This window comes from Micropterus dolomieu, linkage group LG17, assembly GCF_021292245.1.
Source record: "Micropterus dolomieu isolate WLL.071019.BEF.003 ecotype Adirondacks linkage group LG17, ASM2129224v1, whole genome shotgun sequence".
Classification (NCBI taxonomy): Eukaryota; Metazoa; Chordata; class Actinopteri; order Centrarchiformes; family Centrarchidae; genus Micropterus; species Micropterus dolomieu.
This window is the reverse complement of record NC_060166.1, coordinates 13,422,979-13,445,121: the sequence shown is the minus strand read 5'-3', so window position 1 is coordinate 13,445,121 and position 22,143 is coordinate 13,422,979. Positions and strand designations below refer to the sequence as shown.

The window sequence follows — 22,143 nt, the reverse complement described above, 5'->3', positions numbered from 1 at the left end:
TTTCTTTGTTCTGGTTAAAAGCCTGGCAGCTGAGTTCTGGACAGTCTGGAGTCGATCAATAGATTTTTGGGTTAAACAGGTGAAAAGGCTGTTGCAATAATCCAGGCGTGAAGAGATGAAGGCGTGTAAAATGGTCTCGGTGTCCTTAAAAGTTAACATAGATCGAATTTTAGCTATATTTCTAAGTTGATAAAAACATGATTGAACAAGCTTTGTGGTGTGCTGCTCGAAATTTAAATTACTATCAAACCAAACACCAAGGTTCTTTGCCACAGGCTTAATGTGATATATATGAATATATATATATATATATATATATATAAATATAAGAGGTTTGGTTGTGTCTTGCAGATAGCAGGTGGGATTATAACCTACTGGGTCAACATTGAGGTGAAACAAAATCTGCAGGGAGGCTCTATATTTCATGACACTCCTTTCCAGTAAGACATTAAAATGTTCCACTTCTTACTTTTTGAAGGCAATGGACACTCATTTCAATTATTTATTTTTTTAAGTCTTACTGTGCGGTGTACATTTGCACTGAACCAAATTAGTCAGCTCGGCATCGAGGTTCAGGGAGAAACGTCACTGTCGACACTGAGGAGCGAAGGAATACTGAGGACGGAGATGAGGTTTGCCAAAGGTCAAGTTTATATTTTTATTGCTTTTCATTCCTGATTTTTACTCTTAATGCCATACATGTGTGTCTGTGTATGTTTTAATTAACAAAATATCTTCAAATCCATGTAAAGTGCCATCAAACTCATACATACACCAAAAGTAATGAATCACATTTACTTTGAATCTATCTATCTACAGATTCCAGTTACAGGTCTTTCTATTCCTCTCGTGACCCTCCAACAGTGACTGAGCTTGGCCAGCCTGTTTACGTGGAGGTGTTTGTTCTCAAACATGAGGACAAGGATTTGGTGCTGCTGCTGGGGGACTGCTGGGCGACACCGACAAAAAACCCACATGACCCACACAGATGGAACCTGCTTGTTAAAGGGTGAATCCATGTGAAATTAATACTATAGTTTTACATACAAAACCTCAATTTTATGTAAACATATTTGCTTGTTACTTTGATCAGCTAAAGTTCAGGTTTGTATCCATTCCAGATGTCCTTTCAGTGGTGATAGCCACACAACTGTTGTGTTGCCAGTTGTCTCCAGTGAGGAGCTGAAGTATACCTCTCTTCATAAGTGGTTTGTGGTCAAGCTCTTCTCATTTGTGAAGCCCCCAACATTTGAAAACCTGGTATGTGAGAGATATTAAAAGTAAAATAAATAAATCACTGGTATTTTTAGCCTTGGTGATTTTTAAGAAAAAAGTAAAACGTATCTCCTACAGGTATATTTCCACTGTGATATAGAGATCTGTAAAGGACCAGATTGCTTACAGTCATGCAGCAATAGTAAGTGGAGCCGCAGTGTATTTGTCCTTTATGAATCTGACTTAGTTACTGAGTTACGCACTTGCTTGCATTTAACACTGTGAACAACAGTCTCTGTTTTTTCATGTCATTCAGGAAGGCGCAAATTAAGAAGAATCACCCCAGGGCCCGGGCAGAGAAATCTTTACAGTGTAGTCTCTGGTGGACCTCTTTTTTTTCTACTGTAAATAACTGTCAATTTGTGATGAAAATAAATCAATGCCTTACTACAGTGGCCGTAAATATGCAGTTTTTACACCATTTCCACTCTACCAACTCGACTACATTGTGGATTTTATTATTTAACATAAACAAAGTTTTAATATTTATCAATCAGGGTTTTTTTCTCTCACTGCACTGGCTCTTGTTTATTTTGGGTGGTGTGCAAAAATCTATCTATTGCAGTAAATAAAATAATGGCTTAATAGCCTACTGTGGGCAGCAGGATCAAGATTATATTTCTATAGAGAGAATATAATTATTCCTATTAATAAAGAAATATTAATTAAATGACCACATTTAATATATTAATATTTATAGAATTGATAGACTCAAAATACTTTGAGTTCTATTCAAAGGATTCAAATGATAATTTATAAATATGAACATAAAGAAATCCACTGACGTTTTAATGGTTTATGTGTACGATTATTTATATAAATAAAGCTTCATTTTAAAAAAAAAGGGCTAGAGATTGGGTCATGTGTCCACAACCCGACCAATAGAAACGCAGAATGGGTTAGTTTGCGGAAGCTATTGAGCGACTGTGTCGTCTTTGAAAAGAGAGGAAGAACTGTGAAAGAAGTTACTACTTCATAAAGTTTAATACTGTCTTAGGGCACAAACACAAACTAAACCGTGTCCCGCATGATTAACGTCAGTATTTATTTCGTCTGCTCAGCTCCTCTCACTGATAACTTAGCTGCTGGAAAAGCTAGTCAGAGTTGGCAGGTATGTCCAAATCAACGAGATGGGACTCAAAAGAAAATGAGTCAAAACACCTTCCGATCTATAAGCACAAAGCCAAGCTGATTCAGGCTGTCAAAGGCAGCACTTTCCTGGTTGTCACCGGTGAGACTGGCAGCGGCAAAACTACACAACTTCCACAGTACTTATATCAAGCAGGTAAGCTGCCATTTTGCTGTCCTGTCCCTGGTAATATAAGCTAAAAGATGCATGTGAAGGTTCTCAGTCATCCAGGTCAATCTAACACGATTTTGTTGCTTTAACTAACACAGCAGCCCAAGCCTATGTGAATTTTGTCAAGTTAGGATACAAAGGTGACCACTGGATTGTTATATGAACCACTTGCTCTTCTTTTTCTGTAGGTATCTGTAAAGATGGCAGTATTGGCATCACTCAGCCCCGCAGGGTGGCTGCAATTACAGTGGCCCAGAGGGTAGCCCATGAGATGCAATGCACTCTGGGTAGAGAGGTTGGCTACCAAGTCCGCTTTGATGACTGCACGTCACAGGTGAGAGGCAAACACAACGCATCCCCTGGACAAAACATAATGTATATTGTAAATTTTTGATGACGTGACTGTGTTTGAAACCAGGACACGGCGGTGAAGTACATGACGGACGGCTGTTTGCTCAGAGAGGTCCTGGCAGATCCTGTACTTTCTCAGTATAGTGTTGTAATCTTGGATGAAGTCCATGAACGCAGCCTCAACACTGTGCGTCACTATATGACACTCACCCAATGTTGTTAACATTTAGAGTTTCTGCACTTCACTGTTATCTGCATGCAAATGTGTCTTCTTCCTGTCAGTGCACGCTTTGAGTAAGTGTTTGTATAACAGGATATTCTCCTGGGTTTACTGAAGAAGATGTTCTCCAGCCCTGCTAAGGCCACCAAGGGCCGAGCTATCCCTTTGAAGGTGGTGGTGATGTCCGCCACCTTGGAAACGGACAAACTTTCATCCTTTCTCGGTGACTGTCCCGTCTTTGCTATTCCTGGGAGGACTTTTCCCGTCACCTGCACATTTGGTTCTGCTGTAGGACCTAAAGACATAGAGAGCACTGGTTATGTAAAAGAGGTAATGAGTTTCACTTTAGGGTCAAGTGTTTCTGGTTTTCTTTGTTGCTACAGGGGGGGAAACGCATACTCACAACTTTACAGTCATTACCGATTAATCAAATTTAGATATGTTGTTGTAGCTTGATACTTGATGTTGTTGGCATTCATTTAATTTGACATCTTTTGCTCCTCAGGTTGTCAAAATGGCCCTTGATGTGCACACCAGTGAAATGGCTGGGGATATTCTTGTGTTTTTGACAGGTAAGTCATAATTATCAAGCTAAGATCACAGTAAATCTTAACCTTGACAAAAATCTGCCACATTAATTCTCCATGTTTGACAGGTCAGTCAGAGATTGAGCGTGCCTGTGACTTGTTGTATGAGAAAGCTGAGACTATAGACTACCGCTACGATGTACAGGACCAAACCGTGGAAGGCCTTCTTATTTTGCCTCTTTATGGTTCCATGCCGACTGGTAAAATACATGCCACAGCTGTTACATCTTATTATTTGCCTAGTAAAACAACATTTATCCTTTTCTGTCTGGTTACAGATCAACAGAGGCAGATCTTTCAGCCTCCACCGTCAGGAATAAGGAAGTGTGTAGTGGCCACCAACATTGCAGCAACATCTCTCACCATCAATGGCATAAAGTGAGTGAGGCCTGTGGTCACTGGCTGTGTTAACCACTGCAACCATGTGTTTAGGCAACAGTCATTTAATTGTTTCATAACATCTCTGCAGAACACATCATCGACCAATTTGTTTCCCATAAAGGTACATCATAGACAGTGGGTTTGTGAAGCAACTCAACCACAACTCAAGGGTGGGCATGGATATCTTGGAGGTGGTGCCAATTTCAAAGTAAGTTTCTGAATAAGTAACCTGAAAAAAAGGTTTGTTAAAGTAATTCTGCTGCTATTCTGCACCCATTAAGAAGGCTTGCCAACAGAGATTTGGACTTGATTTTTCGGGATGGGCGGGAATTTTCTGTGATTAGGAGCGAGGCTCAGCAGAGAGCAGGCCGAGCTGGAAGGACCTCAGCCGGGAAGTGCTTTCGAATCTACACCAAGGAATTCTGGGAGAAGAGCATGCCTGAATATACAGTTCCAGAAATCCAGAGGACAAGTCTGACCGCAGTGATACTCACACTCAAGTGCCTTGGCGTTCATGATGTCATTAGGTACACTGATACCTGTTCGGTGTCTTTTTGCTTTCTTATAGTTCAGAATTTCTTAATGCTACCTTTACCTTCTTTAGTAATGAGTTGATTTCCTTTAAGGTTCCCTTATCTGGACCGTCCAGAGGAAAGGTTTATTCTCGAGGCGTTAAAACAGCTCTACCAATGTGATGCCATCGACAGGTGAGCGTTTATACCTGTGGACCTGAATCAAGCTTTTAGTTTTCTGAGCAAAGCAGTTGTGGGTTTATGTGATTTTCTGTAAAATGTCAGCTCTTATGTGTATGGGCTGTAGGAGAGGTAGAGTGACCCGACTGGGGGAGCTGATGGTGGAGTTCCCCCTGCAACCAGGCCTTACCAGGGCCGTGCTCAAAGCTGCCTCGCTCGGCTGTGAGGACCTGCTGCTCCCTGTGGCCGCCATGCTGTCTGTAGAGAACATTTTCATCAGGCCAGGTCAGCGAGTTCTGCTTTAAAGCAGAACAAAAAGCATGTGCTCAATTTAAAAACGATGAGAGAGGAAAAAAAACACACAGCACTTCCAAAAAAGAATTGTGTTATCTATAAATTTCTAGTAGCAGAGACACTAAACGTGTCTCTCGAACATAGAGAGCCAAGGAACATCTCAATTATTTACTGATATGTTGAAGTGTAGTGTGAAGAGCTGAGCTTTGAGTTGACACAGCTTTGACTGATGTCTCCCTTCCTGCAGGCCACCCTGAGAAGCAGAAAGATGCAGATAAAAAGCACAGAGCCCTGGCTGCCAAGAGCGGCGGTATGAACGACTTTGCCACACTCCTCAGTGTGTTTCAGTCATGTAAATCCAGGTAAAGAACATGCAAGGTGCACCCTTAATGTTTCTTTTTGCGTGTGCAAAGAAATATCAGTGTTAGCCTAAAACTTGCTATATATTCACGACTTTGTGCTGCATCGTGATATATTATCACACACAACTATCAAAAGTGCGAGCCTGTCTATTGCGTTCTGCAGTGACCGACCCTCAGCGTGGTGTAAAGATAACTGGATCCACTGGAGGGCGCTTAAGTCAGCCTTTAGTGTGGAGACTCAGCTGCGAGACATCCTCCTCCGCCTCCAGAAGGTACAGCAGTTCACAGAACTCATTTTCACACCACTGACTGAAATGCTTGTGTGGTGTCCGAACAATAATGCTGCGATGATGTGTTGAGAAGAAACCCGCTTGACACTGTTCTTGATCATAAAAGTTTATTAAATCAAGGAGTTCAGCATCAATTACAAGCTCTGCAACAGCTTGGAGAGTGACCCAGCCCGATGACCACTCTGTCTCTCTGTTCATCAAACATAGCTTATATAGGATATGTTTAGGTATCTGTTAGGTACCATAGAAGGGTCTGAGTCTGCAAAGTAAAAGGTCAAACCCATAGAAGGGTACAGTACTATCTTGAGGTAACAAAACAAGGGGTTAGAGGTCAAATTCTATAGAAGGGTTCAGTCCCTACATAACCACCAATCACTGCTCTCCCCGTAGAACACCTCCCCAAAGGTCACTGACCCTCTGTCTTGCTGCTACAGTGCTATTTTGAACTGTTATGAGTCAAATGCGTAAGTATTGGATACTACATTTGAATAACCGTAATGAAGTTCTTTGCAGATTACTGTGGTCACATGTTCAACTTGGTCATTTCCTAATTTAGTATTCTCGTTACCAAGACTACTCTGCTGTGATAATTAATTTGAGTGTAATTTTTTTTTTTGTGTGCATGCACCGTCTGTCCTTTCAGAAGAGAGATTTTCCTGTAGAAACATTTGATGGCAATAAGAGTGAACTCTTCAGGCGATGTCTGTGCACCGGATACTTTACCAATGTTGCCAGAAGGTATCATTAAGGCTCATTTAAAATAATCCATATTCAACTCTCCTTTGGGATTCTCTTATTATCTCTTAGTAATGTTTTACTGGTTGTGAATAATTGTTCAGTTTTTTTTTCTTTTCCATCCCACATAGGTCTGTTGGCAAGGTGTTTTGCACAATGGATGGCCATGGATCAATGGTTCACATCCATCCATCATCATCGGTAAATTGAATTTAAATCAGAACAGTTTGATTAATGAAACCCAGTTTCATTTGGAACCAAAATGTTCATGCTTCTCCTCTGATTTCTCCTTTCCTTTCTCCTTTGATTCCTTGTTGCTCCAAGCTGTTCGACCAGGAGGGTGAGCTGAACTGGGTCATCTTTCACGATGTGTTGGTGACCTCACGGGTGTATATCAGGACCGTGTGTCCTATTCGATATGAGTGGGTGAAGGACTTATTACCTAAACTCCATGAGGTGGACGTCTACGAACTGAGCAGTGTGGCAAGAGAAGAAGTGACTGATGAGGAGATGATCAAATGGGAGACCAGGGAAGCGGCCAAGAGACAATCAGGTTTTCAGAATAATTAATCAGATATTTAGTTTGAAATTGTGATGTAGTACAACTTAATGGTTAATTTAAAGTGTTTGATCCCTGCCATGACCATGCATGAAAAATAAATAAGAGTCCTCCTAAAGCCCTAGGTGCATTAAAAAAGGCAATTTGGGCATGAAAATCTAAATTGTTTTACAGACTGAATGAAGTTAAAACATGGTTAAGCTGCGCCATTTACAACAAACTAATCAATTCCTTTGTTTCTGTTTGTCAGAGGTTTCTACTGAGGATGTCATGAAGAAGCTGGAGAAGCGAAACAACGAAACCACTGTCAGCGATGCTCGTGCTCGCTACCTGCAACGAAAGCAACAAAAACAGCAAAGTAAAGCACTCTGACAGAAAGTGCTTGCTTTTGAGGACATTTATCATGCAGTGTATCACAAAGGAGCATTTGGGGGAACTTGTATCTGAATAATAAACATTTGTTACATTTATAACAATTCCTGTCTCCTCTTTAACTCCTCCACTTTAGTATGAGCACTTGGCTTCATGGGCCTTTGACATGGTTCTCATCTAAAGAAAACTGGTGCTTTATACTTAAACAGTGAGCAAGTTGAAAGAGAGCAGTTAGCTTAAAGAGGCGGTGGGAACACTGGGTTAAAAAAAGACAGTATTTGGGACAGTTGCTATGACTTATTAGGTGTTTATGCACGGCCTATCTCTCAGACAATCTGCACAACACCGGCTCTGCGGCTAAGGTGAGGTTAAGGTTACAGTATAGTACTTGATGTACTTTCACACCGGCTGTTCAGGTGCAGTGGACCCTCTCTGCCCCCGTGCGTCACTTCCTTTTGTGTGCGTCTGCTTCACTGTCTGGCTGGGACGGAGGGTTTCCACGCTAAGCAGGCGGCTACCGACATCAAACCCATAGAGCGGTGGTTTCATCTGTCCATGGTTTCGAAATAATTTGTAGTCGTATTCAATATAACTATCCATGAAGTCGGAGCTCAGTGGACTTTATTCTCTCGCTGGCTCGCAGACGCTTCAGTGAACTACTGCAGCACCAAGAGACCAAGCACGCCGCCGCCGCCGCTGCTGCTGCTGCTGTTGTGAGAGACGAAAACAAGCTCAGTGAGCAGTCCGGTAAGCTGTGTGATCATTGACAGAGTTCAATACACACACGCTTCAAGTGATAGCTGGTGCGGGATACCACTTGGCGTCTTCAAGAACCGACAGCTGGGAAGATTTAGTCGCTGAAGACAGGTAAGAAAAGCCGGGGCATTGAGGGAGCTCTAGCGCAAGTGGCTAACTCACATGCTAACTAGCTTTTAGCTTGAAAGCTATTTTGGCTAGCTGCCTTGTTTGGTCGTAATGCGGTTATGGTCAGTGTCCTCACTGCTGTCTGACGCGCTACTTGGCCACACTGCCCGTCAGCTACGGTTGAAGTGTTGTAGCAACGTGTTTCCTGTTAAACGACGGTAGGAAAGCTGACGACCTGTCTTGAGCTTGGAAGGTAACGTTTGTTGACTTTGCCTCAGTTAGCCAGGTAGCTAGCCACTAAGTTACACTGAAAGGATGATGTTGTGACGCTACGTTAATGTTTACGTTAGGCAGCTGTGCTGGGTACAGATTTTTTTCAGACATCAAATTATGTAATTATGGAGCTGAGTATCTACGTAAAGTAACGGTACTGATATTTACGGGCTCTTTATCTTTTACTCAGGTGCTGCTACATGTTCGTTTAACGCATGTTGAATGTCCTGTTTGTAAAGAGCATTGAACCGTGTTACAGAGTGAAGTTGTTGTGCTCCGTGTTGGTTATGTCAAAGAGCAGCCACTATTACTCATTCAAATTCAAATTAGTATGTGTAGAGCTATGAACAAGCCTTGGATGCACCTCTGATGGCCATAAAAAAGTCTGAATTCGTGGGAAGCCTTAACGTAATCTCTTTTTATCTTTGTAAACAAAGCAGTTCAAACAGTATTTGTGTCTGGCGACTGTAATATTCAACCCCATCACTTCTACTGAAATACTGTGAAATTCTGGTAAACCTATTATCTAACATAAGCTGTTGATTCAGGGCTGACCCTGGATCACCAAGGCCTCTCCACAAACATTCAAGAGCTGTGGGAGGGTATTACATTTAACAATACAGAGCTTTGCAGCCATTTCGCTAATTGTTAGATATTAGCACATATGGCATATTGGATATTTCTACCTGACATCACTAGAATAACACTATGTATGACACTGAAACACTATGCTAGATGGTCAGATATAAGGCAGTCAGCAGACGTGCAGATTTCAGCAGTTTTCTTTGTTGTGGAGATATGTTTCAAGGAAATAGAGTGCCTCCGAAGATGAGGAATTTATTCAAGCACAGTGCTGTGGTAACAACACTGCCGATAGGCATCAAGAAATACACAGAAAGTTTCCTTTTGTTTTGAGAAATCGGTTTCACTTTGTGTCCTCACCTCCACGCTCCTGGCTGCAGTTTTACTTCCTTTAGGCAGTATGTCTTTTCACATTTATTTTACAGTCTTCCGCTACGTTCAAAAAAAAAAGCAAGCAAGTGAGTGTAAAAAAAACTATGACCCAAGGCTATATTTTCTTTCAAAGTGAGGAACTGAATTGCAAATAGTCAGAAGTCGCACAGCTGTTTAACTCACAGCTGAGTTTTTTTTTTAAATTTTTTTTTACAAAGAGTAAAACTGCTCTCTTATTAAGTATTCACGTGATATTCTGTTATTTTTGTGATGTGTGTTTTTTTTTTTTCTGATGTGGGTGGTTTAGAGCTCTGGATGGGCTATGAATGCATGTAGATGCTCTCAGTGAGTTGTAATTACATGTTAAGCTTAGCCAGGCTACCTTGAACAGTGTTTTTGTATTTAATGGACAGTCACTCAACGTTATTGCTGTCCGTTCTTTTCCTGCAGGTATTATCACTATTATATAGGTTATTTTTTCTCTGAGCCACCGTCAGGCACAATTTGCACAATTTCCACCAGCTTGTCTGCAACCCCCTCCCGACCCAGACAGTCTTCTGCCCCAGCATGAATGAAGTCAGTGTTGTGAGAGAGGGATGGCTCCACAAGAGAGGTAAGGGGCCCCTTGTGTTAACCGCTCATCATCTAAGTCTACATTAAAGTCAAAGTCTATGTCAAAATGTATATTTTGAGTATTGGATACTGCCCTGTCAGCTTGTCAAGTTTGTAGTTTCCTCTGTTCTCCACTTAATTCTGTCACTTACAACAGATTCCCATTGTAATAATATTATGACACAATCAAGTAGTCGAGTTTAAAACTGAGCTGGATCAAAAGTGTTCTCTTCTCTGTTTTGAAGGTGAATACATTAAAACATGGCGACCTCGTTACTTCATCTTAAAGAGCGATGGCTCTTTCATCGGCTACAAAGAGAAGCCTGAGGTGTCCAGTGACCACAGTCTCCCACCACTCAACAACTTCTCAGTTGCAGGTCAGTTTTCCCTTCTGGGTGGTCAATATCAATATGTGCCAGATTAAATTCTGAGAAGTGTTTTTATGTTTCGTTGTTGGTGCTTTAAGTTCTTCAGTGTTGGCTGATGTGTCTGTGTTTTGTAGAATGCCAGCTGATGAAAACAGAGCGCCCCAAGCCTAACACGTTTGTCATTCGTTGTCTGCAATGGACCTCCGTTATTGAGCGCACCTTCCACGTAGACAGCATCGAGGAGAGGTAAAAGACATTCATTTTAAGGGTTTTATTTTAAATTGTATTTAGTGTGTCTTTGGTAGAAAAGGCCTGGGTGAAAATGTGAGAGTGCCGCCTGGTGTGCGCTTACATCTGAAAATTAAATTTACACGTGAAAACAACTTCTCTCCACACTTGTCTTCTTCCTCAAACTAAACACCAAATCTGGTGAGAGTCGCACAGACAGACCAGTTACTCTGCTGAGTCTCCCAGTGAAGCTCTGTTCTGCTCCCCATTATCAGTTACAGTATGGCATTTTAGAATAGCCAAACTCCCTATTTAAATGTCCTCACTGATAGACGTTTTCTTATCCGACAACAAGTTTTAAAAAAGTGGATTGATTATACCTTATAAAAGGAAGAAGATCGTCAATAGTCAGGGACAATTCACGGTACATGTTTTGCAATAATGCATTAATTGTGAATTGTCCCTTTTTATTAAAGAATTTTATAGTATTTTAATATCCTACTGTTGCAATACATTTACTGTGAATTGTCGTCAAAAAAAATGCACAAACATTTGAATATTTCTTTATTCACACATGAATGATATATCATTCATTGATTTTGATTACGTTTTATATTTTTTAAATTTTTAACAACATTTTCACAAAATCCAACTATGTCATTTGCCATTGTTCACTACTGGCAGTGAAATCCATTTTAGTTTGTGAGAGTAGGAAAGACCATCACGCTTGAAATAGAATTCAGTGCCAGATTAAACCTGATTATGCACCCCTAACCCAAGCAATCATCGTTGAGTTTTGTTTACATCGACTCTGCCAAGTACCAAATCCTAGCAGCCCCCAGCTGAAGAGTACACAGATTATCCTCTACCTACTAAACTTATCTAGCTAGACTACAGTTTTTCCTTTAAGATATATTTTAGGCACAACATCTACACCATCTGTCTGAATGCAAAGTGTCATTGCTAACTACATATTTAAAATAGATTTGGAGTAATGTAGACATGGCTTTGGCTAGATTTGATAAGGGCAATGTGTGTGTTCTTCTGGGTCAGGGAGGAATGGATGCGATCGATCCAGCAAGTGGCAAATAGCCTGAAGAGTCAGCAGCAGGATGAGGAGCCCATGGAGATCAAATTTGGCTCGCCAAGTGACAGCAGCGGCACAGAGGAGATGGAAATTGCTATATCCAAATCCCGCACAAAAGTGGTCAGTATTTGCACACAGTGCAGTGCCTGGCAGCGGCGTGTTTGCTGTGTTTGTCCTGCTAAGCTCATCTTTATTGAGCAAGTTGTTCAAACTTTAAGCCTCTTTCTCAAAGCTTTTTTTGGTGAAGCGACCTTTAAATGAGTGGAGGGTTACATTTGTTTTCTGTCCTTAGTTTGCATGAGAGTTGGAAAGAAAACTCACGCACACTGTCCAACTTGCCAAAAAAAATATAACGATTTAAACTTCTTATAGCGATTAATCATGTGATTTTCTGCAATTAATTGCATAGTTATGTGCAAAATTGAATAATTAATTCTAAAGTAGTGTATTGGGCACTTTTTTTATTGCGGCACAGTGGTCCAGTGGATAGCACTGTGGCCTCCCAGGTCGCGGGTTCTGTGTGGAGTTTGCATGTTCTCCCTGTGTCTGCGTGGGTTTCCTCCGGGTGCTCCGGCTTCCCCCACCATCAAAAAACATGTTAGGTTCTCCAGTCATTGCTATTGACCAGACACTGATGGACATCTGGAGTTAAATGCAGAGAATTAATTTTGCAATGTGTATGTGACAATAAAGTATCATCTTCTTCTTCTTCTTCTGCTATGTACACAAACACTTTAAACAAATAAGGTGCTTTTTACCAGCCGTATTCCCTTTACACAGTAGCAAAAAAATATTTCTTGTAAATCTCAACTTAAACATTAATGTAATCAGATCAAATATAAAACCAAATCTATTAAACACTGCCAGGGTATTAGGCTACCTTTTATAGCTTGTTAAAACAAATTTGAGTCCAGAGCCACATAACATCATAACAGGCACCTTCAGAGCAACAGGATAAGATAGCCTATATAAATCTGTCTCTCTTTTTTTGTTTTTTTTTCTGAACATGTATCAGCAGAAACATTTTTCTTTTATCAGGGAGCAGCTTTAATATTTTAGGAATCTATTGCTGTTTACTAAATAGGACATCAACAGGAGGGAATTGCATGGCAGAGTATCCCCGCAAAACTAGATGAAGGCCCATCAGGTAAAGTTATGTAGCCTATAATTCTAACTTGAGTTAAATAGGCTACAGCTGTGTACCGCACAGAAGCCATTGCCATGGTTACAATCCATAGAGCGCCTGCTGTTTACTCGCAGAGCACTGTCTCCCTTTCTGATCACCGGAGCGCAGAGCAACCCCGAGCGACTACGTTGTGCGTTTAAGAACGTTCCTAAGACCGACATCTAGAGGGTATGCGTTGATGTCACTTCCCCTTGTGGAACACGCTGGACTGAGTGGCAGAACATCTGTTACCATGGCTGCGTTTAGCAAACTGGGAGTAAAAAAAGTGATTATTAACTCAAAGGCAGTCGGACTTGACAGTGATCCTTACTGCTTACCAAAGAACCAGTGGTCCAGCTCTTTCCCGTTTTAGATGTGTTGTTTGTGTTTTAGCTGATTCAAGCTAACACTGCTGCTCGACTTTCTGCCACTCAGTGAGCGTAACTGCGTTCTGTGATATCATGTGATGAATACCCTCTATACTAATCAGCATGCAGTGTGTAGCTATCCACTTCACTATGGCATTTGATCGCTTGTCTGTTAACGTGCTCAGCCCATATGTAAACATTTGGTGCTAGACCTTCATCAGGAAAATGTTGTTCCATACTGAGAAGCCACCTTTTGTAGGAGGTCTTGTCTACACCAATCACCCGCTTCCACGTGCAAAAAGGCCACCATTACAAAACATTCAATCACATTTCCAGTACTAAAGATCTAGCTTAAGCTTACATATGATTCTTGTAGAAAGTAGAAAGTATTTCCTTGCTGCGGCTTTCTAGAGTGTTACTTTAAAGGCTTCATTCTCTAATTTGCTGAGAACGTATAGCTATTTCAGCATGTCATGTCTCTCATGCATACATAAGATATTAATGTGTGTGTTAGAATACGTCATATGTAGTGCACCAACATTAGCAGTGGGCGAGTAGGGAGCCACTGACTGATCGAAATGCTGCTCCTGTACATTTCAAAGACTGACAGTTTGTATGATATTTATATATTATATAAGAGCACATTTTTAAGTCCCAGTCTTCAAAGCCCCCCTCCAGTGTATTTTGACATTTCTGTGATATTTCATATTTTTCTGTGTCATTTCCTTACAATGTTGATTACCCAGATAGTTCGCCAAATATTTTTTGACAAATAGCTTAATTTTGTGCTGAAAGTTGCAAAAGTTGTTAAAACGGGGTGGTGACGTATGACTATAGTAATTCCATAAGTGATACGTCATTCTCCAAGCTTGCACAGGCGCACTTTCATGCCTCGTTAAATCCGAGCATCAAACCGATAAACATAGTTGTGAGCTAGCTAACTAATTTATCATGTAATTTACTTAGAACTTACAGTAGATATGTTCATTATGGCATTTGTGCTTGCGGTGTTTGAGGACAGATGACAGAAAACGCGTCGCACTTTCACCTGCCACCGTTTTATATACAGTCTGCAACATGCATTTTACTTAAGGCCGTTTTACCAATGCATCAGCGGAGGCAATTGTATCAGAAGTTTTTACATACAGTTCAACAGAGTAATAGACCCCCCCCCCCCACCACCACCCCTGCGGTAAAGTAAGCGCACTATAAAACATAGTGGGAGTTATCGTGTGCAGTGCGTGACAGGACCATCGACTGTATGATTGCTAACAGCTGATACGTGCACATTAGTTTCTATCATAGGTAAGTAATAGCTACTCCTGCCAGACAGTAAACTTTACAGTGTAGTGATGTTAACACAGCATATCGTTAGTGAACACTCCAGCCAGTCAGTTTTTGGTTGTCATGGTAATTGATTACGTCCGACTATTAACCACACCCCCATTCTCTGTTTGAGAAAGAACGTTAACCAAAAACGGCAGTTAAAACTGGCTGGAGTGGGGCTTTAAGAAGGCAGGTATAAGCTCACCCTGTTGTCAGTACACACTAACAGATATTTGCATCTTTGCCATTGCTCCTGCAGACGATGAGTGATTTTGACTACCTGAAGCTACTGGGGAAAGGGACATTTGGTAAAGTGATCCTGGTGAAGGAGAAGGCCACTGGGATGTACTACGCCATGAAAATCCTCCGCAAAGAAGTCATCATTGCTAAGGTTAGTCGTAAACGCATCACTGTAAAATCTTGACTTGAAATTGTTTTGAAAATCTTGCTCTCATTGGATGTACCAAAAATGTGTGTGTGTGTGTGTGTGTTTGTCTAGGACGAGGTGGCACACACAGTTACAGAAAGCAGAGTTCTCCAAAATACGCGGCATCCCTTTCTAACGGTGAGTTACAGTTGGCCCGTGTTGTTGCCTTGGTTTTTGCTTTTACGAAATAAATGGACCATTTAATGCAGTCACTAATTTTTGTTTTCCTCCTCCACAGACACTAAAATACGCATTTCAAACGCATGACCGGCTATGCTTCGTGATGGAGTATGCAAATGGAGGAGAAGTAAGTGTTCCTCTTTCTCATCTGGCCTACAGTTGTGTCTGAGGTGTTGATATACCTTTGTCTGACCATTTTGGAAGATTGCGTCAAAAAACAAAACATTGATGCATCACTTTAAGGGCACTTTCACTGTTTGGTTCAGTTCGTTTGGACTGATGTGAAACCCTTGTGCAGACCATACAACAGGGCTGAGAATGCTTGAAAAGGAGGTCCGTTTCCAGGGGAACAGTGGTGTGGATTGTTTGTTGCATGAAAGCAAACAGGCCTACCGCAAATTTTCCAATAGTAGATATTGATAGATAGAGATTAGTGGATAGATGTTAAATCCATCAGCTGATTCTGATATTATAATCGATCTCAGTAATACCTCTTGAAATATTGCAAGACGCCACTTTTTCATCCTGTCTCTACTTGTTTGTCATTATTTGATTTGCTGTCTAATGATACAAATTATAACCAGTTATTGCACTTTCTGACAATCAAGAACATAAATATACACACAAGCAGTGTTGGAAAAAGCTGCTGTCTGTCACGAGAATTTGATTTCCTGATCATGCAGGCTGACAATCGCCAAAACTCTCCAGTCAGTTACTGGTCAGTCTGTATGACCTTGTGGTTTGTTTATGAGAAGCCAGTGTGAACATGAACCGGACCAGAACTAAAATGCTACAAGGTATCATTTTTCACTTCAATCAGTTGGTCCAGACCAAATGAACCCAGCAAGTGTGAAGGCACCATAAGGGTTTTAATCCAACTGTTATCCTTTTTGGAAGCATCCAACTCAAATCAAATTGTTGGGGGAATGTGTTGTTTGATGAAACTGCTGCGGAAAGAACTGAAATCAAATCAGTCTTGGAATCTTATTAATAGTATTATAATCCAAAAATTCAGGTTCAACAGCTAGGCCTACTTTGTAAATGGCTGTGGACACGCACACAGAAATGTTTGAATGCACACATTGAAAATTACCAACATGAATAACTAGGATTCAAGAAATCAAGGATTTTTAGTAAAGCAAGTATCTCAAGTAACATGAGGAATTATTCTGTCCCTCATTTCTGTGTTGTTGTTTTTTAAACCCTTTTTCAGCTCTTCTTTCACTTATCACGGGACAGAGTGTTCACAGAAGACAGAGCGAGATTCTATGGTGCAGAAATAGTGTCAGCACTGGAGTACCTACACTCACGCAATGTAGTTTACAGGGATTTAAAGGTAAGGTGTCTGCTTGCTCTGATAGGATAGTATTAATTAAATAAATTATTTAATATGCTATAACCTTAGATTGTTGAAGGTTATAGCAAGGCATGTGAACTGTGCTATAATTCCATAGGGAGTAATACATGCAGTGAAACTGCTGAGATTATTAAAATGTGTTGTGTGCTGTCCCCCACATTCTATGTTTGTCCTTTTACCGCCATAGCTGTCAACTAATTTGACTCTTAATTTGAATCTTTCCTTGCACAGCTGGAGAACCTCATGTTAGATAAGGACGGCCACATAAAGATAACAGACTTTGGGCTTTGTAAAGAGGGGATCACAGACGGTGCCACCATGAAAACCTTCTGTGGAACCCCGGAGTACCTGGCTCCAGAGGTAACTCCACAAAATCAGTATGTTTTGTGACTAGGATCTTGAAAGTAGGCTCTGGTGCGACAGGGCTGTGGGCACATAGTGGAAACTAGTTTTAATAGGTTGGTAGTTTCATGTCTGAGAAAGTTTGGAGAAAGTCGGAGAAAGTTTGTTGATAGTGGGGCACTATGTGAAAACCAGATAGGCCGGTAGAGAAGCTGGTAGAGCTGGTTGTCAAACTGTTGTGTTTGTGCTTTGGTTAGCACAATAAAATGCTAATCGACCTATAGAACAACAGAATCAACAGTCCACAGGTACGTGTGTTGCTCTCAAACTTTGTTCAGAAAACTAAATGTGCTTTTGCAGAGATGCATCCATATAGTAAGGGCAATCTCCTCTGAACTGAACTGCTGTAAAATTAGTTTGTTCATAGTAAATAAAAAAAGCATGCAGTTGAACCGTGGAAACTGAAGATAAACTAAAGATAAGAGCTTAGAAGATTTGATGGTTGACAAACAAGGGCAACAATGTTTTTATAAAACATTAATAGAATGATATTCATGCACCGATATTCCTGTTGTTGTTTTATTTCTTTTTTCATTCTTCCCCTGTCAGGTGCTAGAGGACAATGACTACGGCAGAGCAGTGGACTGGTGGGGACTTGGCGTGGTCATGTACGAGATGATGTGTGGCCGGTTGCCGTTTTACAACCAGGACCACGAGCGTCTCTTTGAGCTAATCCTCATGGAGGAGATCCGCTTCCCCAAGAACCTGGCTCCCGAAGCCAAAGCCCTGCTGGCCGGTCTGCTCAAAAAGGATCCCAAACAAAGGTTTGTGGTTTGCAGCTTGGGTGTGTGTTTGATGATGGTAATAAAATATGCAGAACACAACAACTTTTATAAGAAGCATGATGGATTATAGGTTTTTTTTTATTTCCAAATTGATATTGACCATTAGATATTCATTCTTATAACCTGAACACATAGCATAAAAGTTTTTACTAAGGATGTGATGAATTTGGTTACTAGAAGTGTGACCAAGAAATGTACTGGGTGGGACATTTAACAGTTGCAACTCAGTGCTCACTGGTGGACATATTGTGACAGTTAACATGAATTATATCAAGCCTATCTATCTGTGATAAGCTGACATACTGATGTGATCAGTCAGGCTGTGTTTTTTGTTTATACTTAAAAAATGAAAAAGAAAATCTGAAATTGTGAGTAGTACATTGTTTTAATATTAAACAACACTTATTTTAAGCTACAAGAAATGCTTACGGTGAATTACTGTTTCACTGTGAAAAACATGGCTGTTGAGCTGAGCAGAAAACCATTTTCTTCCTGGTGTTTGGTATCCGTCCACTGTGCTCGGCGCCACCACATATTCAGTTGTAAAATAAGTAACTACATTATTAAGCCCTTGTTCCTTCTTGATTAGTTTTGGAACAGGGTAACGGCCATAAACAAGGACATAATTGATTGTTGTTGTGGTTGAGTCCTGGTGTTTCTGGGAACAGTCGAAGACCTGCTAATATTAGCACATTGAACTGTGCAGGCTTACTAACACACACTCCTGTAAGCAGTAAGGAAATGAAGAATTAATTTGTCTTCAAATTGGTAAATGAAATGTCAGAGGGGAACAGCACAAGTACCTGTTGGACATTTCTAATGACAGTGTTTGCACGATTATCTGCATAAAGAAAAAGGAAGCTGTTGAGTGGGCGACAATGATAGTGTTTTTGTTTTGCTTACAGGCTCGGAGGCGGACCAGACGATGCCAAAGACGTGATGAGCCACAGGTTCTTCACCTCCATCAACTGGCAGGATGTTCTTGAAAAAAAGGTGAGGTGCAAAACATATGATGTCACCATTAAATGAAGCCGGTCAGAATGTAAAATGACTGAGATCCTCCTTCTCCTCAGCTCATTCCACCCTTCAAGCCCCAGGTAACATCAGAGACGGACACACGTTACTTTGATGACGAGTTCACAGCACAAACCATAACAATAACGCCCCCTGACAAGTGTAAGTAGATCGGCATCTGTCGTTCGTGCTTTCAGATTGGATTTATACGTGTTTATACATATTCAGGTCTGTTTTGAACTGGTGGATGTTTTTTTTTTTTCTCTCTCCCTTTGTGCACACTCCAGATGACAGTTTAGATCCGGTGGATTCAGATCAGCGCACGCACTTCCCTCAGTTCTCCTACTCTGCCAGCATACGGGAATGATCACTTAGAGTCTTGAACAAGCAGGCAGGCTTACATACGATCACTATCCCACATACACACTTGCACTGCTGGGGAATTGGAACGACACCAACAAAAACTGGCACAAGACACATTTTCATTCGGTCTTTAACGCACCTACACACAGACACGTACACACATACTGGCAAATCAGACCAGATGGGGATCATAGAGTATGAAATGAACACAAAGGGCGTGAATGACTGACCTCAGCAGGTTTGTGCGGATAGACTGGCAGCTTTGTCTCTGTGCATCCTCTCAGGGTTGGCTTTAGGCTTCCCTGCAGGACCTGTGCTGCACTACACTGGGTACCGCATCAAAGCCTTGACACTTTGACAAACCAGGTTATGCCAGCAAGTACCACCTCTTTACCAGCTGTACCCATGCCACACACACACACCCACCAAACCATGCATAGACTGCATATATATATATATATATATATATATATATATATATATATACACACACAAACGTACTTGATAGAATTTTGAAAAGTGTAATCAAAATTAGGAAAAATGGAAACATTTGGGGAAAAGACACATTTTTATTTCATCGATTGTCACGGTTTTAAATGTAAAGCCATATTTCTGCATTTTTTGTGATTTGTTTTTTTTAACAAGTGCTCTTTCTGGAACTTGCTGTTACAAATCAAGTGTGGGACCGTTCCTACAGTAGGGGGGGGGGGGGGGGGGGGGGGGTTGCCATTTCTGTGTTTGCACTGCACATGTGTTTAAGCGAATGCACGAGTGGATGTGTGAATGTATGCGTATGTGCATTATGAGTGCAGGAGAATGCGTGACCAACCATTTTGATTCTCAACCATCCATTTGTGTCTGTTTTTATGCATGTTTTTAACTATTGCTGGAATATTGACATGAGAGGACACTACACGGCACACTCAATGGCCTTTTTTAAAAGGGAACAAGCATGTAGTTTATGACCGCTGTGACCAGCTTGGCGCTAAATTGACTCAGTCAGGAATAGAAACTGAGATCTCTTGCATGGCTAACCTTTGCTTTAAAAGCTGCATTAATTTAACAGCGATGCAGCAGTCAGGCTCTTAGAGTCAGTGTCGCTGTGTCCAGACTGACTTACCGACCAACTAGCTGCTGGTTGGAGGTGTAAGAGTGAGTTTTCATTAAGGCCAGTCCCTCTGTGTTAAAGACAGTTAGAATAGAAACTTGCCCGCAGTTGTTCCTCAACCCATCCAGAGAGACCAGTGTAGGCGAACAGCCACTTGCTGTCCTTGATCCAGTAATCCTCACTCCTAGCTGAAGAGTTAGGCCACCAATCTTTTATTCATTTTCTATTTCTAATATCAGTGTATGTTTTTTAAAATAAGCCTTTGAGTGTTCCTGTATTTAAAGAATGAGAGTTCAATCGTTAAGTCTTTTTAATGAGGCCAAAAATTGACTGAATTGGTGGATGTTTAGCACTTCAAATGATTCCACATTTGATGTTTAGAACCTTTTTGTTTGTGTTTTCTTTAATGCTGTGTCCAGGCACTTAAATCTGCGTAGTTGTATATCAGGAGCAACGGTCTGCAGGTTCAATCCAACTAAACGCTGCATGAGTTGGTCGATCAACCTGCGGACAGGGGGAACTAATCAAAATATCAGCTGATATACTGTTAAATTGAAATGAAAATCTGCGTACTTTTCGAGTCATGACGGCACATGATTGAGAGAAGTTCTGGAGAGCATACTGAAAAGTGCTCATGTTGACACAAGCATTTTATATTCCATATTGCTGAAAGAGACGTCGGCTGCTCTTTGGGCTTCACTAAAGGAACATCAAGATCTTTTTGTTTGTCATTGATTTGTTTTTGTTTGTTTGTTTTTCTCATTTTTTTGTCCATCTATTTCTCAAATTTTGGAAGAAACATTGTCTTGTTTAAGTATACATTATATTAAATATATATTAAAAGTTTTTAAACGGCTTTCTTCATTTCAATGGGTTTCCATATGAGCATTGCTTATTACCATTACAAGTAATTTGTTTTTAGAGGAGCCGTTAATTTCTGCGTTGCATTATCACGTCCTTTAGGCTGAACTGAATTCACTGATCAAAATTGAGCATATATAAGGAAAGTATTAAGGGAAATTGACATTTCTATTTGAAATGAAATAAAATCCTCCCTGAGCACTTAAATTAACAAACTTTCCTACACTTTGCAGAACAGATTTTTAAGTTGTACCCTTTTAAAAGAACAAAACTGTTTTCCAGAAACACAGCATACCCTTCATGTCACATATTAATTTGTTTTCATTTCCGTTTGTGTGACTGACAGTGAGATGCTTGAGTGAAAGTGGGGATAAGGACACAGAAAAGCAGCAGGTTTGTGACTCTTTCTTGTTGGGCAGCAGGTGGCCCCAGTTCCTGCAGATGATGATGTGATCAAATGGCTTTGATTTGATACAGTTCACAACTCCAGCACCTCTTCTCACTGGCTCAGGCACAGCCATCATACTCTAGCCTAGTGTCCTGCTTTGGAAACTGCAGGATCGGATATCAGAACCACTGCACTGATGGACTCCACTGTGGATTTGCCTTCATTGCTACCATGGCCATAAGAGGGTGCTGCTGAACTTTTTTAATATTGGTTGTGAAGCCATACTCTGAACCTCGCTGCTGGCCACGCTTTAAGCAATGCTTCACAGCTAAACATGCAAGTTAATACCCCTGACCTCTCCTGTAGGCATACACAGGCACAACAAGTGCCTCCTCACTATTGTGTAAATACCAAAAAAAATAAATAAAAAGCTTGATGACGATGCAGCATTCGTAGAAGGGGAGGCCTGCAGCTTTGTAGTATTTTATTTGCAGCTTTACTATAGTTATCTTGCTTCTCTGTATAGTTGAATGTGATCAACAGTCACGAATGTCACACCTGATGCTGGCGCAAGATTTTCTTTGCTTGTTGCTGT

General features: G+C 40.9%; 3 protein-coding genes across 7 annotated transcripts in view; all 3 read left to right on the top strand.

The window, feature by feature from the left end:
* Positions 1 to 1,670, top strand: part of LOC123986544 (zona pellucida sperm-binding protein 4-like) — a 3,246-nt gene extending 1,576 nt beyond the window's left edge. For 3 of the 4 annotated variants that reach the window (XM_046074858.1, XM_046074855.1, XM_046074859.1), the window contains 6 exons: positions 352 to 440; positions 516 to 643; positions 820 to 1,009; positions 1,122 to 1,260; positions 1,354 to 1,417; positions 1,532 to 1,670. In XM_046074858.1, coding sequence (XP_045930814.1) covers positions 352 to 440; positions 516 to 643; positions 820 to 1,009; positions 1,122 to 1,260; positions 1,354 to 1,417; positions 1,532 to 1,623 — 702 coding nt within the window. In that variant the 3' untranslated portion in view covers positions 1,624 to 1,670. The remainder of the gene's footprint in view (positions 1 to 351; positions 441 to 515; positions 644 to 819; positions 1,010 to 1,121; positions 1,261 to 1,353; positions 1,418 to 1,531) is intronic. The other variant, XM_046074856.1, reaches the window with a different exon arrangement.
* A 513-nt stretch (positions 1,671 to 2,183) lies between these two features.
* dhx40 (DEAH (Asp-Glu-Ala-His) box polypeptide 40) lies at positions 2,184 to 7,522 on the top strand. The gene is made up of 17 exons (XM_046073080.1): positions 2,184 to 2,560; positions 2,764 to 2,909; positions 2,994 to 3,113; positions 3,240 to 3,476; positions 3,652 to 3,718; positions 3,802 to 3,933; positions 4,012 to 4,111; positions 4,236 to 4,322; positions 4,459 to 4,641; positions 4,741 to 4,821; positions 4,934 to 5,091; positions 5,348 to 5,462; positions 5,626 to 5,734; positions 6,396 to 6,490; positions 6,619 to 6,688; positions 6,812 to 7,040; positions 7,297 to 7,522. Exons 1-17 carry the CDS (start codon positions 2,389 to 2,391, stop codon positions 7,416 to 7,418), a joined length of 2,223 nt encoding a protein of 740 aa, XP_045929036.1. The 5' UTR covers positions 2,184 to 2,388; the 3' UTR covers positions 7,419 to 7,522.
* Positions 7,523 to 7,657: 135 nt separating this feature from the next.
* On the top strand, positions 7,658 to 21,145 carry akt2 (v-akt murine thymoma viral oncogene homolog 2). Of its 2 annotated transcripts, none has more exons than XM_046073081.1 (14): positions 7,658 to 8,285; positions 9,960 to 10,122; positions 10,367 to 10,498; positions 10,624 to 10,735; positions 11,771 to 11,924; positions 14,923 to 15,054; positions 15,163 to 15,228; positions 15,329 to 15,397; positions 16,484 to 16,606; positions 16,859 to 16,987; positions 17,579 to 17,793; positions 18,720 to 18,807; positions 18,888 to 18,990; positions 19,116 to 21,145. In XM_046073081.1, exons 2-14 carry the CDS (start codon positions 10,077 to 10,079, stop codon positions 19,193 to 19,195), a joined length of 1,449 nt encoding a protein of 482 aa, XP_045929037.1. In that variant the 5' UTR covers positions 7,658 to 8,285; positions 9,960 to 10,076; the 3' UTR covers positions 19,196 to 21,145. The 2 variants fall into 2 exon arrangements, with proteins under 2 accessions (XP_045929037.1, XP_045929038.1); XM_046073082.1 differs by lacking the exon at positions 7,658 to 8,285 and adding an exon at positions 8,517 to 8,535.
* Positions 21,146 to 22,143: the final 998 nt, after the last annotated feature.

What these genes read in the sequence shown, in the direction of transcription:
- akt2 (XM_046073081.1), top strand. Translation starts at nt 10,077, where the DNA reads ATGAATGAAGTCAGTGTTGTGAGAGAGGGATGGCTCCACAAGAGAG. An exon ending in CAACAACTTCTCAGTTGCAG is followed by an intron (nt 10,499 to 10,623) that starts GTCAGTTTTCCC and finishes TGTGTTTTGTAG; the next exon opens with AATGCCAGCTGATGAAAACA. An exon ending in AGGATGTTCTTGAAAAAAAG is followed by an intron (nt 18,808 to 18,887) that starts GTGAGGTGCAAA and finishes CCTTCTCCTCAG; the next exon opens with CTCATTCCACCCTTCAAGCC.
- dhx40 (XM_046073080.1), top strand. Translation starts at nt 2,389, where the DNA reads ATGTCCAAATCAACGAGATGGGACTCAAAAGAAAATGAGTCAAAACAC. An exon ending in TATTCTTGTGTTTTTGACAG is followed by an intron (nt 3,719 to 3,801) that starts GTAAGTCATAAT and finishes CATGTTTGACAG; the next exon opens with GTCAGTCAGAGATTGAGCGT. An exon ending in TTTCAGTCATGTAAATCCAG is followed by an intron (nt 5,463 to 5,625) that starts GTAAAGAACATG and finishes TGCGTTCTGCAG; the next exon opens with TGACCGACCCTCAGCGTGGT.